This window comes from Dama dama, chromosome 18 (assembly GCF_033118175.1).
Source record: "Dama dama isolate Ldn47 chromosome 18, ASM3311817v1, whole genome shotgun sequence".
NCBI lineage: Eukaryota > Metazoa > Chordata > Mammalia > Artiodactyla > Cervidae > Dama > Dama dama.
This window is the reverse complement of record NC_083698.1, coordinates 19,474,211-19,499,566: the sequence shown is the minus strand read 5'-3', so window position 1 is coordinate 19,499,566 and position 25,356 is coordinate 19,474,211. Positions and strand designations below refer to the sequence as shown.

The window sequence follows — 25,356 nt, the reverse complement described above, 5'->3', positions numbered from 1 at the left end:
CCCACACACAAGGCATCTGGAGGCTCTGGGGAGCTAATACCCAAGGGGTAACCCTCAAACAAAGAGGGATGAGAGTTACCAGCTAAATCCTGCAGCCAGCTCAGCCTTCAGTGGGCCAGTTCTCAAGTGTTTTCCATACAGTTTCTCAGAGGGTCCCTCTGGGACTAGGTCCCAGTTGCCTGCAGCAGTAAGTAACTTACTAACAAACTATTGCCTCATTTTACTCCTACTCCCTGCTTCCAGGATCATCTTCCAAATAACAATCTGCTCCCAAGTCCTTTTCCCTGAAAAGGCATTTGAGGAACCTAAACCAAGACAGGGGATAATAAATGTATCCACTTCATAGGGGTGTTTATAAAGTAAATGAGACGGTAACAGGCAGGAAGGCCAGGGGTCTCCAAACGAAGGAAATAGGCTGCAAGTGTCAGACATTTTTTCTCTCTCTCTTAAGCGGCAGGAGGAAACAAACTAGTGATATATTTTTTTCCCTTCTCTATACAAATTTAAAAAGGAAGTTCCTCTTAAAATACTGTGCTGCCATAATGACACCCGGTTCCACCTGAAGTTAACTATTCTCAAACCTTGAATTAACCAATGCATTTTTCTTATGCAAATGTTTGTCTTAAGCTATGTTAATATACTATGTTAATATACTATGCATTTACCCCAGACTGGTTCTGCCTAATGGCTCAGAATCAACTTGACAAACCAGTATGTTATACTCAGACACTGTTCCCCTAATCTATGTAAACGAAACTATTTGTATGGTAATCTGCCTTTCTACAAGATTCAAGTCAACCATTTTATGGCCCAGGATGACTTGTCTGGTGCCAAGATTATCCCAAAATACATCTTTCGGATGAGAGGCCTGGTTTTGAGTTTTAAGACATTCTGAGTTTTAAGACATTCCTCTCTTTCATTAACAGACTGCTAGTGACTATATAACATGCAGCTAAAAACTAGCAGGCGGGTATTCTTTCTGCCCCCTTTTGATGTCTATGTCAGAAGCTTTCTCTATCTCCTTTCTACTTTCATAAAACTTTATTACACAAACGCTCTGAGCGATCAAGCCTCGTCTCTGGCCCCGGACTGAATTCTTCTCCTCTGGAGGCCAAGAATCCTGGCGTCTTTTCGTGGTTCAGCAACAACCTTTCATAAACTAGCTTATCTATGTACGGCCCACACAAGAATGCCAGTTGCAAGTAGGCCCTGGATGTTTGTCCTGGGGCTGCTTGTCTTACCTCCTCTGCAGCAAATAAAATCCATGACAAATTTGTTTCTTAGGTTATTGAGTTTTTGTGTCCTTGATAAGAAGCACTTGCAACACCTAAAGAAAAATGCAGCTAGAAAGAAGAAAACGTGAACAGAAAATTCAGCCAACTAGTGAACCATTTGTTCTTACCCGTGTAAAGGAAGACAAGATGAAATTAGTATTATATATTTTAATATTTAATTTATAAAATGAAACTCAAGGAGTTGTGAATCACTGAATCTCAGAGATCTGGCCCTTTGATATTTGAGTCTGGCTAATTCTTAGCACCGGGATAAGAAGAAATCTCCTGAAACTGCCAAAAGAAATATAGTCTTACTATCAATTCTTTTTTACTATATATATATTTATATGCACACATATATATAATCACTATTATCACAGCAAACATGAGGAGAAATATAACTAATAGAGAAACTAGAAACATGCCTTTCTAGTGTAATATTTGTGTTAGTTTATCAGTTCAGATATAGGGAAGAGCCACCCTTCCATACAGGCCATCTGTCATGGAACTGCATTATCTTATTGATAGGACTTATCACTCTTCCCTCACTTCAGCTACAAACTAAAGGAGAAATTACCTCATTCAGAAAAGCTTGCCAAGTAGTATTAGCTTGGATTGACTATATAAAGGTCTTATCAGTAAGGTCACAAATCTTTATGTTGAACTTTGGTGTGATAAAGTAAATTATTTGAAAAAATCATCTTCTTATGGTTAGCTATACTTTTACTATATTTCTTATCTTTGTTCAGAATATTTCAACTGCCCCCAGTGGATGAACCAATGAGGAACAAAGTGGGTATCCGAATTAAATACTAGACAGGGCTTTGCTGGTGGCTCAGAGGTAAAGAATCCGCCTGCAATGCTGGAGACCCGGGTTCGATCCCTGGGTCGGGAAGATCCCCTGGAGGAAGGTATGGCAACCCACTCCAAGTATTCTTGCCTGGAGAATCCCAAGGACAGAGGGGCTTGGCAGATGGCACAACTAAAGCAACTGAGCATGCATCCAATAAAAATATTCATTAAAATAAATAACAAATGAACAGTGCCTGGCACATAAAATAAGCTATCAATAAATGGTAGATACAAGGAGCTACAGCAACTGTAGTGCTCTTAGAGGCATAACCTTGCAGCGTGCCCTGCTGGTCACTATAATTCTGTTGATTTGGCATGTGTACTAAGCATCATTTACCGTAAAGCAAAATGGGGGATAATTGAAGTGTACTGCAACAGAGAGAAGGAGAGATTTCCATTTGCTGGTACCTCTGATACTTCCTCTCTACTCAATGTGTAATGTGAGGATTACTCTAAAGAGAGTGGCAAATATTTTGAATCCTCTTACCTCAAAAAGCTTTGAATGGTAAACCCATAATGGACCACGTGGCTCTCTAACAATGTTATTTCAATCACACAACACGTTCTGGTGAACTTCTCTGGTGTGCCAGACACCACGCGACATGACTAGGAAATTCCAAAGTATGTAAGACATTGTTCAATTTCCCAAGAACTTAAAGAGGCTGGAAAATAAAGGAGGGGTAAACAAGGAAGCTAAAGCTGCTGGGATAGCACACAAAGAGAAGTGTACGTATCTAACAAGTACATTTCTCTAACAAAACGTTTTCTGTTGTCTCTTAGTGTTAATATGTTTACTGTGCCTACTGACCAAACCAATATCTTACACAACTCAGATTTCCACCCTCACAAGCATGAAGTTGTGACTAACAAGGAATTAAGAGGGTGGGAGCTGCTTCCCAGGGGCTCAGACAGTAAAGAATCTGCCTGCCATTGCAGTAGATGCAGGTTCAGTCCTTGGGTCAGGAAGACCCCCTAAAGAATGAAACGGCAACACACTCTGGTATTCTTTCCTGGGAAATCCCATGGACAGAGGAGCCTGGCGAGCGAAGTCCATGGAGTCACAAAGAGCTGGACATGACTTAGAGACCGAGCACACACACAAGAGAGCAACAGAAACTAATTTAACGAGTGATGTGCGTGCGGGTGCATGTGGGTGTGTTAAAAACCCCCAAAACAACTTTGTGTTTTACATGTAGGGAGATCAAAATACCCATGTTTATTCCCTGACACTAAAAACCTGTGGTTTTTATTCTTATTTATACCATTTCCCTATAAATCTTTAGACCCTTTAAAAATACTACATACTCGTTGTTCCAAAATTGTCATGAGGGGATTTTCAAAATAGCTCCCAATTTCTATTAGTGGTACTTCTTTGGTTCATTTGACACTATTCTACAAAGATAAATGGGGACTGATATATTTAATCAAAAATCACCCCCAGAAAATAAAGTTTCTTCTATTCTCTGTGGTATCACTTTCAAAATGATCAAGCTTGATTCAAATATACAATATTATTTTAGTTAAAAGATTAAAATATAATCCCATATAAATCCAGTAAACTTAAGATTATGCTATGAAAGCAAACATTTCCACAAAGAAGCTTCATGGAATGTCAACAGAATTATAAATTTGCAAATTCCAACTTGCTTTTTCATCTTTTACTTTATGTGATAAAAATGTATGACTATTCCAGTGCTTAGATTAAACATTCAAAAGCATTCCTGCTTTTACTTTCTGTAAATTCAAATCGTACAACCTTGAAAAGCATTAGTACCCCAGCCTTTAATGTAAAGTATTGGAGAAAAATAAACAAATATAGGGGGTGATTTCAAAAATAAAGCTCTACATCTCTATAGTTTCTTAGAGTTCATGGAGCGTATTCCTTTTAACACGGGCATCAGGAGAGGCAGCACCAGGATTATTGACAATGGCCATGCAAAGTGGTCGGGGTTGGTGGCCGGCATTGATACGCACTAGAGAGTGAGCGGAGAGGGCTTTGGACCCTAAGTGAACAAAAATAGAAATGGTGTCCAGTTTTACTGAACACTAAGTGGGGAGTGTCTACTGAACACTAGACCTGGGAAGGAAGATTTTACAGATGGCGAGACCCAAATGTAACTCCTGGGGACCTGCACTTTTACAGAATCAGTTTCAGGCATCAGCTATCTATTTCTTCCAGTACTAGGTATTCTCACCTGGAGAACACACAATCTACCTAACACATGGGAAGGCAGACAAGTTCAAGGCTAGGTTATCACTTTCCAGGAGATAAGTTGTAACTATCGATGTATAGAAAGAAGACTAGCAGAATATATAGATTATGCTTATCTAAACACTAACTGCTCCTATATCAATGTTGTCGGTTTTAAAAGTTAACCATCCTATGGCTTTCTTCATATCTTCACCAACACTATCGTCTAAAACACAGGAAAGTTTTTAAAGCAATACTATCCTCTATGCAACAGGAAGACAAATGTGATTGGTTATCTAGTACCTCAAAGTTCGCAGTTAATTGTATTAATTATCTTCATATTAACGAGCCATGAGTTAGAGCTGTGAAGTTTACAGATAATAAGGCAGTATCCCGCCCTCAAGGAATTTAGTGTAGCATCATAATTAAAATACAAATTTCACTGGGCAAAGTACTTTGGGGAAATATAACTAAAATTTTACTCTTTGTCTAAACAGACATCTCTAAAGGATAATTTAAGAAACACCTCTACAATTCAACTCTACTCTACTCTTACTTACAATATACTCAGATCTTAAATATAAATATCCATCATAAATATGTAATCAACTTGTCAAAAGAATGACTGAATAAATTTTCTTACTTTCAAGCAATTATGACTTATAATAACAAGATGAATACAATTACTATATGGGGAGATCCTCTAGAGATGATCTTATATGCTTTTGTCATGCAGTTTAAAATACTTAAGTTTGGGAGGGATGGATTGGGAGTTTGGGGTTAGCAGATGCAAACTACTATATACAGAATGGATCAACTACAAGGTCCTACCGTATACAGCACAGGGAACTATATCCAATATCCTGTGATATTGGAAAGAATATGGAAAAAATGTATTTATAAGCAAATCACTTTGCTGTACAGCAGAAATCAACACAACATTGTAAATCATCTATACTTCAAAAAAATTAATTTTAAAAAATACACTGTTGGTGGGAATGCAAACCAGTACAGCCGCTATGGAGAACAGTGTGGAGATTTCTTAAAAAACTGGAAATAGAACTGCCATATGACCCAGCAATCCCACTGCTGGGCATACACACTGAGGAAACCAGATCTGAAAGAGACACGTGCACCCCAATGTTCATCGCAGCACTGTTTATAATAGCCAGGACATGGAAGCAACCTAGATGCCCATCAGCAGATGAATCGATAAGGAAGCTGTGGTACATATACACCATGGAATATTACTCAGCCATTAAAAAGAATTCATTTAAATCCGTTCTAATGAGATGGATGAAACTGGAGCCCATTATACAGAGTGAAGAAGCCAGAAAGATAAAGAACATTACAGCATACTAACACATATATATGGAATTTAGAAAGATGGTAATGATAACCCTATATGCAAAACAGAAAAAGAGACACAGAAGTATAGAACAGACTTTTGGACTCTGTGGGAGAAGGCGAGGGTGGGATGTTTCGAGAGAACAGCATCAAAACATGTATATTATCTATGGTGAAACAGATCACCAGCCCAGGTTGGATGCATGAGACAAGTGCTCGGGCCTGGTGCATTGGGAAGACCCAGAGGGATCGGGTGGAGAGGGAGGTGGGAGGGGGGATCGGGATGGGGAATACATGTAAATCCATGGCTGATTCATGTCAATGTATGACAAAACCCACTACAATATTGTAAAGTAACTGGCCTCCAACTAATAAAAATAAATGAAAAAATTAAAAAATAATAAAAAAATAAAAAATAATATAAAATGCATAAGTTTTATCATGAGAAATCTTTCAGCTTCTGGTGGTATCACTCTGACCATGCTTTCCAGCATTTGAGGACCCTCACAATCTGTTCCTACTCTTGGACTAAGTTTTAGATTCAGTGCATGCTCATCTTCTCAATCAGACAATAAAAATATAGCCTCTGAACTTGATTGGGAAAAAACCTGGTGATCAATAAATACTGATTGACTGAAATATCATATGACACTCTAATTTTCTTTCCAGTTTTCTCTTTTAATCCAAAATTTAAATTAGTGATTGTACATATGACTTTCCAGGGAGCCTTAGTGTTTTTTATAGAAGCAAGAAATCTAACAGTTCAACAACACAGCATCTGTTCATAATCCCCCTGTAGGATGTTTACTGCCAGGATTCCTTCATTGGCATGTACAGTGATTATGGGCTAAACAAGTTCATTAAATTACACTGAAAAAAAAAACTCTTTCCAGGTTAGTTGCTTTGTTGTTGTTTCAAACTACTTGCCCCTTCTTTTTGCTATCTACCCTGCAGATAGCAAGATGCTGACTTTTTAAAAATGAAAGTCTGTAAAACATACTGATAAATTATTCATCTTTGCCATTCTTCCTCAAGGGACTTTTAGCCTCCCTCCTGATGTTTAGAGAATGGGCAGAACCAACAAAGAAAGTTTGAGACCTTCGGGCTAGTGAGATATTTGATTTTCCTTCACATTCACTGATTATTTTAAATCGGAAAAGAAAAAAGACCATGAAAAAAAGCTTTACATAATTTATATGCAGCTTTTCATGGTAAATATGCTTACAAAGAGGAGAAAACCAGGACAGAGGAAATGCGACCCTAGTTATAGGCTTTAATTAGTTCTGCTTATAGTATTACTTTCATTATTTAGGCATGTGACTTTTAAAAGTGCTGAAGATACAAAGAAGAGGCTGACCACACATCCTGTTTCCCCAGAGAGTTCTTGTTAACGCATGTGATGTCTGTCTGGTTGGCGCCCCCCGTTTCTCTCCAGTGTGTTTGGTTTTGAAGGATGATAAATGTATGATCATCCTAGAGATGAGCCATATGAAAATAGTGTGAAAATATTACAATACTGTGATCAATAAATAGTTGAACCACCTCTAAATAAACATCAATTTTTCAAAAGACTCTCAGAAAAATTACTTTTCATTATTTTCTGTGTTGATCACTTGAATGTGTTACAAAGACATGTTCCAAAAATTCAGCATTGAATATGGAGTCATGACAACTGCATCATTTAATTGGTTGAAAAGTCCTTGAGTTGAAGCCATTACCAACCTTCATATATAGACTTTCAAAATTTTGGGATATAACTTTTAAAAATTCTCATTAAAAATGAGTCACTTAAAAGATCAATTTTAGAAGATATTCTGAAAGATTTTTTAGATTTTTTAGAATCCTCTAGCAAAGTCAACAGTTGCATTAGAATCTCAGAAAAAAAAAGTGGCATTCCATCATCTTAAACAAGGTAACCTTCTTTTGTCCCTGTGCTATGGCCACTTTGGACCATTTTTGCCAAGTCTGTGAACCCCTACTAATGAATGTATTTTTAAAATGTTTAAAATAAAATACTGACTATTACAATGAAAATCAATTATATTAGAATACAACCATTAAAAAATCAAAATATATGTTAAAAAAAAAACATGATAAAGTAGTAAATGAGCTCCTTCGTATACTCATTACATAATATTATTGACCAGCAAGTCTAGTAACTGCCATAATTACCAAATAGTGATAAGCATAAATGATATTTTGAAGTTGTTTGCAATACCCATAGTGTGATCTGAAAAGTCACAGGTTCTGCTTGTGCTACTGTTGTTTATTAACTACATTCACAACTGGAGAAAATTTTCATGAAGAGGTTAGTGAAAATGAAACTGATTTTTTTCCCAACCAACTTCATGAACTTTCTGAATTCTATTGTTACAGGTACAACATTAAGAAGGCCTAGAAGTCAAACTAGTTTATCGTAAGTGCATACTTAATTCATCAAACAACTACTTACCCAGGTAATCAAGCTACAAAAGAACATTTCTAAAAATGAAACTTCCCAATGAATGCTTTTTAACAACAAAAAAAGAAGGCTTCCACTGAAAATTCAGTTCAGATCAGTTGTGAGAACTGTTGATCATAACGCAATATACATTGAAATGTACTAAATAGAAACAAAATAGGTATTTTCTAGGAGTTTTTTTAGAAAACAAAGATCCCCTAAAGCACACACAAAGCATTTTTATATTAAACAGTGTGTCCCTTATTCCTATCTCTAATATTTTAAAATCAGTTACATTTTTACAAAATTTTTTTCCTGAGATTTGCATTATCTCATTTTAATTTAACAGCATCACACAGTCATACTTAGGCTTTTATTTCTCAAAACTTTGAATGAAATCCAACAAGCAAAGACATCAAAAATACATATGTGCAGTTAAGGCCCTCAGCCTCAGCAGCTTCACTCTCTGGAAGAGACTAAAGTGACTGGTAATTAAACATGTGGAATCACAGATCATTGGAACCTAAAGGAACCCAAGAAGCCAGTTTGTCTAACCCTGGTTTTACTAATGAGGACCCAGAGACAATGAGAGGTTAAGGGACTCCCAAGATGACATGGAGAAGCTAGCCTGACAGTTAATGCAACACGTCCTCCAGCTCCCAGCAAGGACCAGTTGTGTTCCCCGGGCCACCTCTATCAAAAGACAGCTATTGAAACAAGGGGCTACAATCAATTAGAAATACATCTTATTTATCATTTTTGCTTCTCAATATAAGAATTATATAACTTAAATGATGATCACATTTCCAGAAGAGAGGTCTTTAAAAAATATAAAAAAATGAAGAATTTGCTATAAATAGTTTCAAGGTCTAATTTATTAGTAAGGTAATTTTGACTATTGAGAACCCAGGTAAGCCATTCCTAATTTTATTTTTTCAGATGGTCTTTTTTCTCTGATTATAAAAGGAATCCATTATAAATTTTGAAAGCACAAATGAAGAGGAAGATAATAAGAAGCCATATATCCAGAGTCCAAGACATCATTGATAATGTTGGTAATATTTCAGCATATTTCTTTCCAGATATAAATATATATATGAACATACAGCTATATGACATAAACTTTCATATTAATATAATATTACACATAAAATTTTACAGCCTATCCTTTCTCTTAGCATTACACCAAGATTATCTATCTTGAATTATCTTTGAATTCAAATCATTTCCAAAACATTAATGGGAACTTTGTGTTTAGTGGTTATTAAAGTAAAAAAGTTTAAAGACACTATAATCAATAAAATGATTCCATTATATAATTTTCACTTACTGGATTATGTGGCCTAGCATTGGATCAGGTAACTCTAATGCATTAAATTGCTCTAAATAAAAAATATTAAAAATATATGTTTATAAAACTGTCTTTAGAAAAATTTAAATGCAAATGGCTAAAATCTTTGGGGGAAAGGTGTAATATCCTAGGGAATTAGAGAAATGAAAACTCAAAGAGAAAAGTGGGAAGATTCAAAAAGGTACTATGATAGGAAATGCTGACAGGGCTCTGTAAAGTCATGAAGGAACACAGTACTTAATGCAAGGAAGCAGCAATAGGTACAGATATTTAGGGCCTAGCTCACATAGGAATTCAATAAATATTTGTTAAATAAATGAATGGCAATCAATTTACCAACATATATTTAGAGAGTTGAATAAGATTACATCCTTTGACTGACAATCTTATTTAAGGGAATATATACAATATATGACCAGTGCATTCTCTTGGCAAAACTCTTATTAGCCTTTGCCCTGCTTCCTTCCGAACTCCAAGGTCAAATTTGCCTGTTACTCCAGGTGTTTCTTGACTTCCTACTTTTGCATTTCAGTCCCCTATAATGAAAAGGACATCTTTTTTAGGTGTTAGTTCTAAAAGGTCTTGTAGGTCTTCATAGAACTGTTCAACTTCAGCTTCTTCAGCGTTAGTTGTTGGGGCATAGGCTTGGATTACCGTGATATTGAATGGTTTGCCTTGGAAACAAACAGAGATCATTCTGTTGTTTTTGAGACTGCATCCAAGTACTGCATTTCGGACTCTTGTTGACCATGATGGCTACTCCATTTCTTCTAAGGGATTCCTGCTCACAGTAGTAGATATAATGGTCATCTGAATTAAATTCACCCATTCCAGTCCATTTTAGTTCTCTGATTCCTAAAATGTCGACATTCACTCTTGCCATCTCCTGTTTGGCCACTTCCAATTTGCCTTGATTCATGGACTTAACATTCCAGGTTCCTATGCAATATTGCTCTTTACAGCATCGGACCTTGCTTCTATCACCAGTCACATCCACAACTGGGTATTGTCTTTGCTTTGGCTCCATCCCTTCATTTTTTCTGGAGTTATTTCTCCACTGATCTCCAGTAGCATATTGGGCACCTACTCACCAGGGAAGTTCCTCTTTCAGTATCCTATCATTTTGCCTTCTCATACTGTTCATGGGGTTCTCAAGGCAAGAATTCTGAAGTGGTTTGCCATTTCCTTCTCCAGTGGACCACATTCTGCCAGATGGTGATTGCAGCCATGAAATTAAAAGACGCTTACTGCTTGGAAGGAAAGTTATGACCAACCTAGATAGCATATTAAAAAGTAGACATTACTTTTCCAACAAAGGTCCGTCTGGTCAAAGCTATGGTTTTTCCAGTGGTCATGTATGGATGTGAGAGTTGGACTGTGAAGAAAGCTGAGCGCTGAAGAATTGATGCTTTTGAACTGTGGTGTTGGAGAAGACTCTTGAGAGTCCCTTGGACTGCAAGGAGATCCAACCAGTCCATCCTAAAGGAGATCAGTCCTGGGTGTTCATTGGAAGGACTGATGCTGAAGCTGAAACTCCAGTACTTTGGCCACCTCATGCGAAGAGTTGACTCATTGGAAAAGACCCTGATGCTGGGAGGGATTGGGGGCAGGAGGAGAAGGGGACGACAGAGGATGAGATGGCAGGATGGCATCACCGACTTGATGGGCCTGAGTTTGAGTAAACTCCGGGAGTTGGTGATGGACAGGGAGGCCTGGCGTGCTGCGGTTCGTGGGGTCGCAAAGAGTTGGACGCGACTGAGCGACTGAACTGAACTGATGCTTAAATTGTCCTGTCTTTGGAGAACTGAGTCCTTTGACTTCACCCTAGTAATCTTTAATAATTTCTTTACTTTTTGGACAAAGAGTCAGATACAACTGAGCAACTGAACTGAACTGAACTGATACAATATATAGACTCAGGTACTCACTGTAGTTTTCTTAAAATAGAAAAACTGTTCATAACTAAATGTTCAGGACTGGTATACTGATTAAGTAAATGATAGAGATGTAAAGAGCCATATAGACAATTCATGTTAATTTAACAACTATACTAAAATTATAAGTGCCCTACCTATACTATAATTCTTAGTTTAAAATGATTGAAATACTTAAAATATTGGTATATTTAATCTCCTGGTATAAGACTTTATTTCATTAATGAAATAATTTTAAAATTGAAAAATATCACTACATTAAAAAAAAAGTTGAGAAGCTCAAATAAATAAACTATTGTTTTTCTTCCAAAATATTTTCTTACAGTCAATCTCAAAGGTGTTGCCCACCTATCAGTCCTTGAATATCACAGAAGATCGGGAACAAGGCTTCCTTTGATAGTCATTCCAATGGTGGGAAATACAGTCGTGATCCTCTGTTCTCCTAGTACCATGACTTAGAAAACTCTGATACGTCCTCTTACCTAATCTTAGCCTATCAGAGATGTTATTAAATCTAACACACACACTCACACGTACAGCTTAGAGTGGCAAGCTTTTAAAAACCCACACAACTCATCATACCCGTGTTAGCTCGGATGGTTCACTCCCTTCTTCTACCACAATTAGCTGAGATCTTCCTTTCCTTTCGTTGTCCCGGATGCCAATGGCCACCTGGCTGGCCTTCAGACGCTCATACTTGTTACAAGAGGATCCACACCACTGGTAAATTACCTGAAAGAAAGAGACCGACCTTTTGATCCCAAATATGTGACAGACATTCAGCCCTGGTGTAATACATGCTGTGATTAATTAGGGAACAACAAAAAGGCATAAAAATAAAGTTACCCATTGTTGAGGTATATATAATTTGATATTTTTAATTTATACCTCATTGTGTATTCTGTTGCTTTCAGTTAGCATTATAAAGTGAGAATTTTTAAACATGGAAAATATAAATATATATATCAGCGTTCTCTGTGTATATAATCCACAAAGTACAATTTATGAAAGCAAACTTATAGAAGTTATATAAATTTAGAATAATAAATCTAACACTCTTCAGAAAGTTAGTCAAGAATCTATTACAGTAGTAATATGATCTTGCTGATCATAAAAAATGATATATCACGTTTGTAAAGCAATTTAACAATCTTTACTGAGTCATAAAAAGTTAAACCTTTGACCCAGTAATATCACTAACTGGAATTTATTTTAATAAATTATTCATAAAGAAGAGGAAAAAACACGTGTACAGGGGTTTTTCACAGCTGAGATTTTTGTAAATTGAAAAGACATTAAATGCTCAACAATAGGGTAACAGTTATATAAATTAGGATATATAGAAAAAATACTTATATATAAAATTATACTTTAACAGAAATTTAAAAAAATAGAAACAGAACAGCAGTTTGATAAACAGTAAATCAAATACATCACTTGCTATGAATATTACAGTGTATATATTTTGGACTTAGGTATAGTGTTCATAAAGTATATAGTAACAAATGTAAAGTAACAATAAATGTCATTTTCTCCATTAAATGTGATTTAACACAAGAAAGAAGTTTAATGGTACCCAGGCTGGTGGGATGTGGGAGTAGGTATTATCACACACTATTAGGGTGACAGATACTAAGACAGGCTCTTTTCAAGGGCAGTTTGGCGTCACATCAAAAAATTACATGTGCTTTTAGAATCAGGACCATTTGTAGGAATCTACTTTACAGAAATATTCAGACACCAGATACAAAAACAAAGAAACAAAACAAAATGCCCATTCAATAGGGAAATCACCATAAAAATGTCATTATGTGGATACTACAGACTATCCTTCAGTGGTTAGAAATCGAGGATAATGTTTAAACACTGATGTTGAAAATATCCAGGTACATCGTAAAGACTTAAATAAAACCACACAATAATACAGTTCCATTTAATTAGATACAAAAATATAAGCTGTTTCTGCCTTTGCAGGAAAAAGATTTTTAAAGCTACACTATCTCATGGGGAGGGGCACATATTTGTAGAAAGAAAGCCTTCAGTTTTTACTCTGTCAGTATTTTTTTCCCTTTTTTTTTTTTTAAATAATGTCACTCATTTATTAAGTGTTTATTAGGAGCTAGATGTTGGGAATAGAGATGAATGAGTGAAAACTAGCTAGGAGAGACTGACATGTAGATAACTAAGGCTAGTAATATGTTTGCACTATTGTTGGTTTTCAGAACGTTTCCATACATATTTGTCTAGTCAATTTGGAGAGGAGGTTGCACTGTGGTTAAGTGTAAAGGAGACAGACTTTAGCAGCCATTTACTATGTGACTCTATGTTTGCAAACTTTCAAAAGAAGGAATGAATTAATAACAGTAAAATTAAACAGCACCCCCAAAATCAGAGAAACGGTCTCTTTTCTCAGAGCTGTTTCTTAATTCAAAGATAGCTTACTATTGCCTAACATTTGGCAGGCTCCCTCTCTGTGAGGGTGCAACTTCAAAGCACACAGGCCAATAACAGTTTCTCTAACCCCTTAAGCTGCACCCCCACTCCCATGTTCCTTATTCATCTGCTCCACTTTCCTTTTCAGGAATAAAATGTAACTCTTAGGAATTTATGCCTTCATAAGATGTAAAAGAAAAAGGGACTGTGCCTTGCAACTCCTTTCATTTCAGAACCTGGTCTAGTTATTCAACATGGTTAAGGGAGTGGTTTTTTTTTTCTTCTGTTCTGTTGTTTTTGTTTTTCTTTTCCTGTTTTCTACACCTGGGCTTCTGAATATGAGACTCACATTTAGAGGCGATTTGAATACCAGGTCCATGTTAGCAATTACAAACAGTGAAAACAAATGGTTCCCAATGAGCAGCCAACACCTAGTCACTGAGCATTAAAATCCGATGTTGGAGTAGGATGGTGGTTTTTTTTTTTTAATATGGATACCTGAGCCTGCCCTTTAGGGACTCTCAGGTGTGCTCCAGGCAACTGCGTTGACTGACTCTCCCCTGATAATTCTAAGCATTAGACCAGGGCTGGAACATCTGCTGGTCTCTAGGAGCACACCGCACCTGGCAGGTGTTGCAGGGAATCTATCATTTCTAATCACCCCCTGAAGCAAAGTAGGCTACTCTGCCAGTAGGCTTAGGCTCTTAGCTTAGGCACCTTTTTCACCTTATTCCACAATATTTTGCAATTGATTTTTTTCTCAGTAGATCTGAGAGAACAAACTTTTAATATTTACATTACAGTGAAATATAAGAAGTGGATAAGAAGTTAGCTCTCAAGATGTCTCAGACTCTAGCCACTTTCATTACTGATTTGCTCTGTATTTTTATATTCATCCAATAGATGTTTATATTCTCCCTACTTTAGTTTTATAAATGACCTCTTATCTACTTCAAAGAGATTATATAAAATCACACTAACTGTAAAGAAATCAAACCAGTCAATTCTAAAGGAAATCAGTCCTGAATATTCATTGGAAGGACTCATGCTGAAACTGAAGCTCCAATACTTTGGCCACCTGATGTGAAGAACTGACTCACTGGAAAAGATCCTGATGCTGGGAAAGATTGAAGGCAGGAGGAGAAGGGGACGACAGAGGATGAGATGGTTGGATGGCATCACTGACGTGATGGACACAAGTTTGAGGAGTTGGTGACAGACAGAGAAGCCTGGAGTGCTGCAGTCCATGGAGTCACAAGGAGTTGGACATGACTGAGCAACTAAACTGAATTTTTATTAATGTTTGTAAAGCATTAAGGAAGCCTGGTAAAATATGTTTGAAAATGAATTATAGTTAATGATAATTTTATAAATATTATTATTTAACATATAATTTTATAATATTCCTTGGACCCCAAAATATCTTCTATGATATTACTTTGAGTTTTTTATGTGCAGTATAAATTCACAGATAAATTTAGTTTTAGAAAATATTCCTCACCATTGCTTAGGGAACAGTTTCAACCTTTAAAATAGCAAAAAATATATCTAGGAAAAACTCATAAAAATAATAAAACTTTTAAAACTGAAGTTTTCCTTTTAACTCAAAGAAGACTAAATCATCAAAGAAAGCATTACCAAAAAATTTCTTATTGAGCATGAAAACAGATGTTGTATGTTATGCTTACTCTTTTATTATTTTCACCTTATTTTGTGATATTTCTAAGTAACATAGCTTATTTATTAGAATTTTCAGTGGTTAACTCAGACAAGAAATGCAATAAAATGTGGACTTGAAATTGCTAAAAGCCAGAACTGTTTAAAAAGTTAATTAAAAAATAAAATTAAAAAATGTGAAAGTTAATAAAAAACCCTTTTCATTCAACACTATGTTTTTTATACAAACACAGTTTGTTCAGTCATGGGCATTAAAACATACTTTAAATTTTAAACAGAATTTGAGCAATTCACTCAATTTGAGCAATTCATATTCTACCACGTGTAGGTGAGGTGGTAAGACATCTCTTTAACAGAGCGCTACAGTGATGAAATGCATGCGTGCACTTCTATTAATAAGCTGCACTAGCCCAACACACACCCTATTCAGAGGCAGTTGGTTAAAACTACTTCACCACTCTGCACATGAGGAAACCTTGTACTCAACTGGCCCCATGCTTGAAAAACTCCCCTATAATTCAACTGAACCTTTTTTTAGAGGGCAAGGGCTAAAAAAAATAAGAAATTCTGCACAGAGCTAAAAAATATAACTGATGTGATGGGTTGATGTGTATTCTTAAAACAGAAAAAGTTCTCATTATAATTTAAATTGTTTTGATTATAATATTGAATGGGAGTTAGATAAACTTTCTGTAAATCTGATTTAAGTGTACTAGACACTGAAAATTGTAAAGCAAATACAGTTTCAGAGGCAACTATTTTACCCAAGGAATTTAATAACTCAACACTGAATGTTACATTTTTGGGGGGAAAGGATATAAAAACTCCCTATAAATATGGAAATATCCATTCAATTCAGACTGAAGTCCACTTAAATTTTGGCTGAAATTTGCTGATGAACACCCTCTAGTAGAAGCTTGTGAAGCCACAATTAGCTCTTAATGTACAAACTATTTAAGGAAAGTAAAATTATTCTGGGTAGTTGGCAAAGGAAGAAATAAGGGAGTAAAGACAGTTACTGGTGATTAGTTTGGACCACCAGTAACAAGAAATAAAAGTAAGTGAGTGGTATTCATAGAAACAACCACACTGGGGGCAGACCAGAGGTTTCTAAAATTTCTTCTAAACTACATGGTCAGAGCTAACAAGTCAAACATTGAAGTGTGGCCAAACCTCATTCGGGGACAGGAAATAAGAGCAGAAATAAAACAATGGTTAAAGATGCTCTTGAAGGGAGGCAAGATTTCAGAAGCTGAGTTTAAAGGAACCCTCCAATGATGGTGACTCATAACATGGGCAAAGAACTCAGCATGGACTTGCTCCTTTTTCCAAGCTATTTATTCTAAATACATCTAAAAGTTTATAAAAGCTGGGGGTGGGAGGAACAGACCTCTTACTCTCCTTGCTTCTATTGGTTTTATGTTTCCAGTGCTTAGTTTTCCCTTTGTTGTTGTTTAGTCACTAAGTCGTGTCTGGCTCCTCTGTGACCCCACGGACTGTAGCCCGCTAGGCTCCTCTGTCCATGGAATTTTCCCAGGCAAGAATACTGGAGTAAGTTGCCATTTCCATCTCCAGGGGATCTTTCCTACCCAAGGATTGAGCCCGTGTCTCCTGTATTGCACGCAGATTCTTTACCCAAGGATCAAACCCATGTCTCCTGCATTTCACGCAGGTTCTACCCCTGAGCTACCAGGGAAGCCCTAGTTTTCCTTAGATCTAGTTAACCAAATATAGAAGTTCATTCAGATACCCCTCTAGGTGGAAGGGTCCTTAAGCATTGCTTAAAAAAAGATATTAACTTGCCCAATATTTTCAAGAATCTCCATTTCTTTAAACTTTAAAACATGATTTTTAGTTTTTGGATAAACAGATGTTCATTTCTATTCTATTTTGTTGTTGTTTAAAGTCAAGCTACCTCAACATCCTTCAATGACATGCATATGTGTTTTTAAAAGCATCTCTGACTGAAGGATAGAAGATGGATGCAGAGGGTGTGGATGGTCTCAGAAAGCTGGGCGACCAGAAAGGAGGAATTGCATGTGAGGTAGGGAGGTAGGACAGAGCAGTGCTGACAGAGAAAAGGAGGAGAACACAGGGATATTTATAAGACTAAAGTCTACAGGGATGGTCAGTCATGCCTTTGGATGGGTTCTGGAGGACAGGGAAAGGGGCTAATGACGTGGACAACTCTAGCATGGCTGCAGCAGTGATGTCATTTATCGGGACCAAGAGACAGCTTTTGGAGCAAACTTTTCATAAGAAGAGAAGGTGAGGTTGTGTTCTACTCAAAACACCTCGCAAATCAAGGAAGTCTTATAGTCACATTTAAAATAATTTCCGCCGGCCGCATAAGCAGGTGACTCAACTATTTTTAACCGACTTATTTGTTCTTTAGACATATGACCGTGAACTTCCCAGCACCTTTAGACATTTCCCATATTGAAATGGGAATGTTCAATAACCTGAGGGTGGGGCTTAAAAAGAATCTACATCAGGACGTCCTTGGCAGTCCAGTGGTTAAGACTCCTCACTTCCAATGTAGAGACGTGGGTTTCATCACTGGTCAAGGAACTAAAATTCCATGTGACACGTGGCACAGTCAAAAAAAGTTAAAAGTTTAAAAAAAAAAAAAAAAAAAAAGAACCTATACCAAAGGCCCATTCCAGAACCTTAAAGATCAGAATTCCAGGAATCAAATCACAAGTATCAGTACTCTTAACACCTCTTCTAAATGATTCCAGTGTGAAACCATGATTGAGAATTAAAATATAATTCCTAATACCTTGAGAGCCATCTTTCTTAGTGCCCTCATCCATTCCCCAGTTACAGCAAGAGTGTAGCTCTATTCCAGAGCTTCTAGCATTCTACCTGACCACACTCTGACTTATGTAGGCTTTTGTCTGTCTCCACTTCACAGCACCTTGAGGTCAAAGGCTATCTGGTTTTCATCTTTATACTCCAAACACCCAACACATGCTAAGAACACACTAAATGCCATTCGTACTTTTACTGTAAATACTGTAAAATCTGTAAATTCTACAGATTTAAAATTAGGTTGATCTTTCCCATTTCTCTTCTTGTTGCCTGAAGGCTCTCCCCAGTAGATCTAGTGAAGTACTTTGGAGTAAGGAAAAATGTATCCAGCACAAAGAAGATTCTACTCAGTTTTCAGTTTTAAAGTTAGCCTTCTTAAGTCATAGTAGAGACAAAAGTCTGAAAGCCAACAAAATGTTAATTTAAAAGAAACTTGATTTTGCCAGAGTAAAGGGTTTTGCAGGGGAGGAGTGAGGATGTGGTCTAGAAAGCCAAATCTGTATATCAAGAACCACGGGCTTGGCCTCGGGACTTGAGTGCACTGCAGGAACCCCCGAGAGGGCAGCAGTGTGAAATGGTGTAAGACTAGTTTCGTCAAAAGATAGTAGGTCATTACAAGCGAAACATTACTAGGAAACATGACCAGGTGCAATGAATCTTTGAGAAGAGCTTGGTAAACTTCTTGTCCTACATGTTTGTCATACATTTATCCCAGATGCTGAGCATGAGAGCAGAAACAACTCTGGACAGCGTCCAGGCAGTTGGATTAACAGGTATTGGCAACAACTTGAATACACTGTTCCGGAAACTTTTATGTGGCGTGGGAAAAGCTAAGCAGAACGCCTAATGGTGGGTACAGCCGTGGCTGACAGAACCAGGAAGGGCCTTGCTGTGGAGATGTGGGCATCTCAAAAGACCAAAGTGAGGATACTTTCCAGCAAATGGCTTAGTATAGAGGTCAAAGCCCAGCACTTAAGATTCAGTGAAATGTCAAAGCCTCTAGGAAGGTTGGAGAGGAGGGAGGCTGAAGACTAAACCAGACTCACACTTTGATCGGCAACCCTGTCCCCATCCCAGGCCATGACATTCCATACGCTTCCTCTGGGATGGGGAGGGGGCGGGTGGGATAATCTGATGTGCTTTAATGACAACAACTGTAGTGTCAACGGCAGCACAGGAGGCAAGTAGAAGAGTTTAACTCTTCACTGGGTTTAGCAGAAGGCATTGATGCTCATAGGAAGCACAGTTTCAAAGAAACGGTGGTCAATGAGGAAGTGACTGCTTTCTCGAAGCAGATGACTGACTATGAGAGAGGGCGGGATAGATTATAAATAGCAAGGCAGTAAGCCAATATTGCATAACTGACCAGATAAGTTAATAAGGGAACAGAACATGCAGAACATCATGATTAAAAACCCACCACCACAATTACCCTTCAATTTAAAATAAATACATTTTAAAAAATAAATGAAATGGATAACCAACAAGAGGAAAGAAAAGAAAAACTCAGCACAGATTCCTACTTTTCTGAAACCTAATTCTCCACTGGTGGCTGGCTCTAATATACACTTAGCTAACTTCAGATCCCAAACTTTGAGAATATGGGCTTTTTTTCATTATCACTCACATTCTCGAGCTACTGATGCTCTGTTGCAATATTAAGCTGTGATGTTATTAATTTCTACAAATTCCTCATATCTTTAAAAATAGTGGGTGAGTAATGATTTATAAATTCAGCAACATACATATATATTTCAGAAGCATTTTTTCAATAATTCAGTAAATTCCAAATTGCTGAAATCTAGCCATGTCTCATATCATTTACTAAAAATACACTAAATATGACAATTTATCCAAATCATCCTCTAAAACGATAATTATCTTAACTTCCAAAGTGAGTAAATGAATAATTTTACAATTTCATGCTTTAGGTTGAAAAGATTACGCTGTCATGTCTAGGGAATATTTTGTCATTGTTGTTGTTCAGTCACCCAATCATGTCTGACTCTTTTGCAACCCCATGGACTATAGCCTGCCAGCCTTTTCTGTCCATGGGATTTCCCAAGCAAGAACTCTTGGAGCGGGTTGCCATTTCCTTCTCCAGGGGATCTTCCTGACCCGGGGATCGAACCCTCATCACTGCACTGGCAGACAGGTTCTTTGCGGCTGAGTCGCCAGGGAAGCCCCTAGGGAATATTTACTGTAGTCAAATCCTATCACACCAAGTGTTACTAAGGTATATGCCACATCACCTTAATACTAGTGATTGTTTTTTATCCAAAAAAAAAGCTCACTTCCCTCAAAAACAATCAAGATACAGGATTTAGGTTATGCCCATAACCTTAGTGTTGGCCATGTGGCTTTAGCTAAATGACAGCGTTAGATGTTCAACCTATCTTCTTCATACCTGGGTCATAAAACACACGAAGTAACAGCACTGGCTTCCCTTTGTGCCCACTAAAGCAGAAAGTGGTCATGAAATAATTAACTCAATAACTGCTATTAAAATATTATGACAGAGGTTTTGATTCCATTCTTCTTGGTTGACTGTGACACACCCCAAAAATAAAGTCCCCAAGGTAATTGCAAGATCTTATCACCTTTTAGAAACTTTTGGCGACATACCAACTGGTTAAAGGTTAGTAATATAAACACAGGTCATGTGGGTGTTTGTTCTAAAATACTTAGGAATTCAGAACTTGAATCCTACTAGGATATCCCTGGGAGTGGTGGGAAAGTTCCACAACATAAGATGGAATCAGCTTCAAGTATTGCTGCAAGAAAATCACCCCAAATGTCTCCAACCAGCCACGAGAGCAGGAGATAACTTGAAAGTCACTGAAAATATTAACTACATAGAATAAAGAAAATTTACTATTAAACAGGTCAATGTCCTTGAACCTTTTTATAGAGATTTTGTCCCTATGGCATGAGCCTGGATTTGTGGGGAATATTCCTATGGCACATATTACCTATGGGAAGACAGCATGTTACCAGAGCTATAATCCATCTAGCACAGCATTGAACTATGCAGTCCATTGTAGAAACTCAATACTTACTCAATAAAATAGTAAGCAATTTCATTGTTGTTTAGTTGCTCAGTCATGTCCAACTCTTTTGCAACCCCATGGACTATAGCCCACTGGGTTCCTCTGTCCAAGGGATTTTCCGGGCAGACTACTGGAGTATGTTGCCATTTTCTCCTCCAGGGGATCCTCTGAACCAGGAATCAAAACTGCATATCTGTGTCTCCTATACTGCAGGCAAATTCTTTACCACTGAATCACCAGGGAAGCCAAATAATTTCATTACTAATACTAATCAGTAGATTCTAAGCCAGATTAGACATAATCTATTCTGAATTAAGCAGATTCTGAAACTGTTGCAAGATACTCTGTTATAGAGCCACTTCATCTTCTATACTACCAAGTTCACTTTGTAGAACGTAAAGGATGTAAACTATGAATAGAAAAATTCAGGTCCTATCCCAGATCGCTGCTCAACCTGCTTTAACGCAAGTGACTTGCTCACATCTTCTAAGCTGGTTTTTCCTTGAAACTGGGATGGTAACTGCCATTTCCAGATATGATTGTGTGTCAGACAGGACTGAATCACCATCAGCTGAGATCAGTATGTCACTAGAAACCACAGTCAAAATGAAAAAAAAAAAAAACCCCAAAAAACAAGGAAGTTAAGGCTCAAAGAGGTTAATGACTTGCTCAACATCAAAGAGTAGACAGTTGAAAAGTTCAGTTGGACACTATTCATGACAAAGAGATTACTGCACTTATAAAGCAAATACATTATATATAAAAATTTTTTTAGGAAAGAAACATTGTCAAATAATGGCAATGATGAATTACATTATCAACAGAAAGTGTTTATGGACTCCAGAGCACGTCTAATAAAATACCCAAATTTATAGATGAGAACCTGAGATTATATTCAACTTGATGAAAACTGAGGTCCACTTTTTCCATGAACCATATCACCTTATATTTAAAAATACTTCATAAATTATAAAGGGATAAAGGGCTATAAAATATAAGTAGTTAAGAGAGAAAAGTAATTATTGTACATTAGCTGTGAGAGATTCCAAGTGCTATGACTGTCTTTGGAACTGCACAGCTTAATACACCTGATCATCTATTTATATGTCATGGTTTTGCTTGCTGGTGAGTGGAGAGAGAGAACAGTATCTGTTTTCTGCCTAGATATGAAGGTTAGGACTTAAATCTGGTTAGGGCAACAGGATAGCATCTAAAGTTGGAAAGGACATTTCCATGAAATTCACTGTGAAATACAGGGCAAGAATACTGCCATTTTGCATGCAGATGTCTCAGTGTGACACTGGGAATTGTACTTTGGGCATTAGCAGCATAATCTCAACTGTGCACACAGCTAGTATGATCTCAGACAGTCGGATTATACACTAGTAGTAGTAAAAGTAGAGGTGACCCTAACTTAGAGAACCCAAGGAAGTTTACAATTCGGGTCATTTTCCAAACCATTTATCACCTTAGCATATTTAATTTCTGTGCTCCTGCCAGCTTAATACTGCTCAGACTGAGCTTTGTGTAGTTCCATTTTTAAATTCCTTGGTGTCACTTCTCTCTACATACATGAAATAAACTCTTTGACCTCTGACTAATGCTCTTCCCCAACATACTGCCTAAGGAGAGGCAGTAAAACAAAATACTTAGGTAGGAATCACTGTTCCCTGGTGGCTCAGTGGTAGAGAATCCACCTGCAATGCAGGAGACACAGGTTTGATCCCTGGTTTGGGAAGATCCCCTGGAGAAAAAAACGGCAACCCTGCCTCTGCACGTGGTTTCCAGTAGCAGGAAATACCCTTTATTTCTACCTTTTTTCCTTCTACTTTTGAAACGTTACAAAGTTTTGATATTGCCCATCCCACTAAGATAATACTTGACATTTGTACTTGTGCCTCTTCTAACAATTCTGAGAGAATTAATAAGTATGAAATAGTATTATGTGTGTGGATATATGGGATATATTAATATTTGTTGAAATACTTTCCCTACACTCTTCAGGCAGGCTATTTACACTCATCCTACGTCCAGGTTAAATTCTAGAATCTTTGCTTCCTGGGGGAATCAATTTCCCCCTCAAGCAATGTTTTCCCACACACATTTCAGGACAAAAATAATTAGAGGAAGCTCTGTTCAAGAAGAAGGGGAAATATATTAAGAATTATTCAATTTCTGTTCTATGGTAGGAAGAACTAAATCATTACTCCATTCTAATTAAGTTTATCAAAAGAAATAAAAACTTCTGAAGTTTTATGTGTCATTTAAATACTTGCCAATTAGTCATATGATATGACTGCATCTCACGTAGCCATAACCGCTCTCTAGCGTGTAGAAAAAGTGATTATCTTCCACAACACATACATCTGATTTGATCTGAAGACAATTTACCTTCCTCTGGACACCTCCAGGTAAGCATAAAACTTACAGTGCCAAGGTCAATGATGAAGCAGTCACCCTTGTTGAAACTGTCCCAGCTTAGGGGAACTTCCGTGGCCCTGACGACTCTCCGACCTTTCACATGCAGGAGCCTCTGAGCAGTCAAGTCATTTGTAAGCACATGATGGAGTCCAGATGCCACACCTCCAGCCTGATCAGTGACAGAAAGAAAACAAAACAAAACAAAACAGATGAGGTTTTGACATGGCAGCTTAGAAAACCGCAGTGTTGGTGCCAAACTGCTTGCTAGACCAAAAGAAAACAGCTAAGTGCGTGTGAAAAATTAAATATGCAGAAGAGAATTTCCAACAGGCCAATCAATAGGTAATTGTTTTGTTTTAGGCTCTTTGTCCTTCCTATTTTAACCATTCCAGTTAATACTGCAAATATTTACTGAAAACCCTCAGTATATAAAACCTGCTACATAAACAGAAAAGAGCTGTTATTCTTTTCCTTTGGGAACTAATGATTCTCAAAGCAGTGAATGCGAAGGCAGATAAGGATTTCAGAGGAAAAGGTAACAGGAGGTTAGAGAGTCAGAGGTCACAAGCATACACGAAGAGGGCCCGGGAACCAGGCAGCCTGAAATTCCCACAGTCACAGCCTCAAGACAGAAGAGGGACCTGAGTGCCTGCCAGGTATGGGCTGCTTCTAATCTTCGTCCTTGATTTTACATTAAATAATCACCTGTCTTATTTATCTATTTATTTAGGTAAAAATGGTTTACAAAACATGCCAGGCCTAAGTATTTACAGTCTAAATTGGTTGCATACCCCCACCGAAACAAAAAGAAAATCAAAGTCCAACCACAGTGAACTAAGAAATGGGGACAAAAAAAGAGGAACTATATCAAGCACGTCTTCTTGCATCATTTGAAATTAGCTTTCAGCTTTTTTAAGCTTTTCATTATTTTCCTGAATTAGTAAAATGTTAGGGACAATAATATTTATTTACTTCCATAATTAACTATGAGGTAATGTGCAAAATAAAGGTACAGTGGAAATAAATCTGTTATTTATTGATCAAAATCCTCCCATGATAATATGGAAAGAAAATTAGCAGTAGAAGTCTATATGGGACTTCCCCGGAGTCCAGTGGTTAAGACTCTGCTTTCCAATGCAGGGGTGCGAGTTTGATCCCAGGTTGGAGAACTAAGATCCCACATCCTGGGGGCCAAACAACCAAAAATATAAGACAGAAACAATATTGTAACAAATTCAATAAAGCCATTAAAAATAAATGTTCCACATCAAAACAAAATCTTTAAAAAATGAAGTCTATTAAATAATCCAGATTTCAAGTTTATTACATCAATATATACAATAAATCCAAAGAAAGAGGTCAAGCTTCATATATAATTAGTAGCACATTCTTTAAATTTCCAAATGACTTTTAGACTTTTCTGCTTTTCCAAAAGGCCCTCATGAATATAAAGGTTTTATTAGTATGGGCTTAAATGTTGACTTCAGGATAACTATCACCACAAGCTTTTACAAATGCATAATAATTTCCCAGTTCATAATTTTAAAAGGATTGCCATATTTCTTGACAGCA

General features: G+C 37.1%; 1 protein-coding gene across 1 annotated transcript in view; it reads right to left on the bottom strand.

Moving 5' to 3' along the window:
* The window catches only part of SCIN (scinderin), an 81,291-nt gene that overhangs the window by 43,446 nt on the left and 12,489 nt on the right, over positions 1-25,356 (bottom strand). Inside the window, exons 3-4 of the mRNA XM_061164991.1 lie at positions 23,792-23,953; positions 11,972-12,121 (exon numbers count right to left, since the gene is read on the bottom strand). Of these exons, the coding sequence (XP_061020974.1) occupies positions 11,972-12,121; positions 23,792-23,953 (312 nt within the window). The remainder of the gene's footprint in view (positions 1-11,971; positions 12,122-23,791; positions 23,954-25,356) is intronic.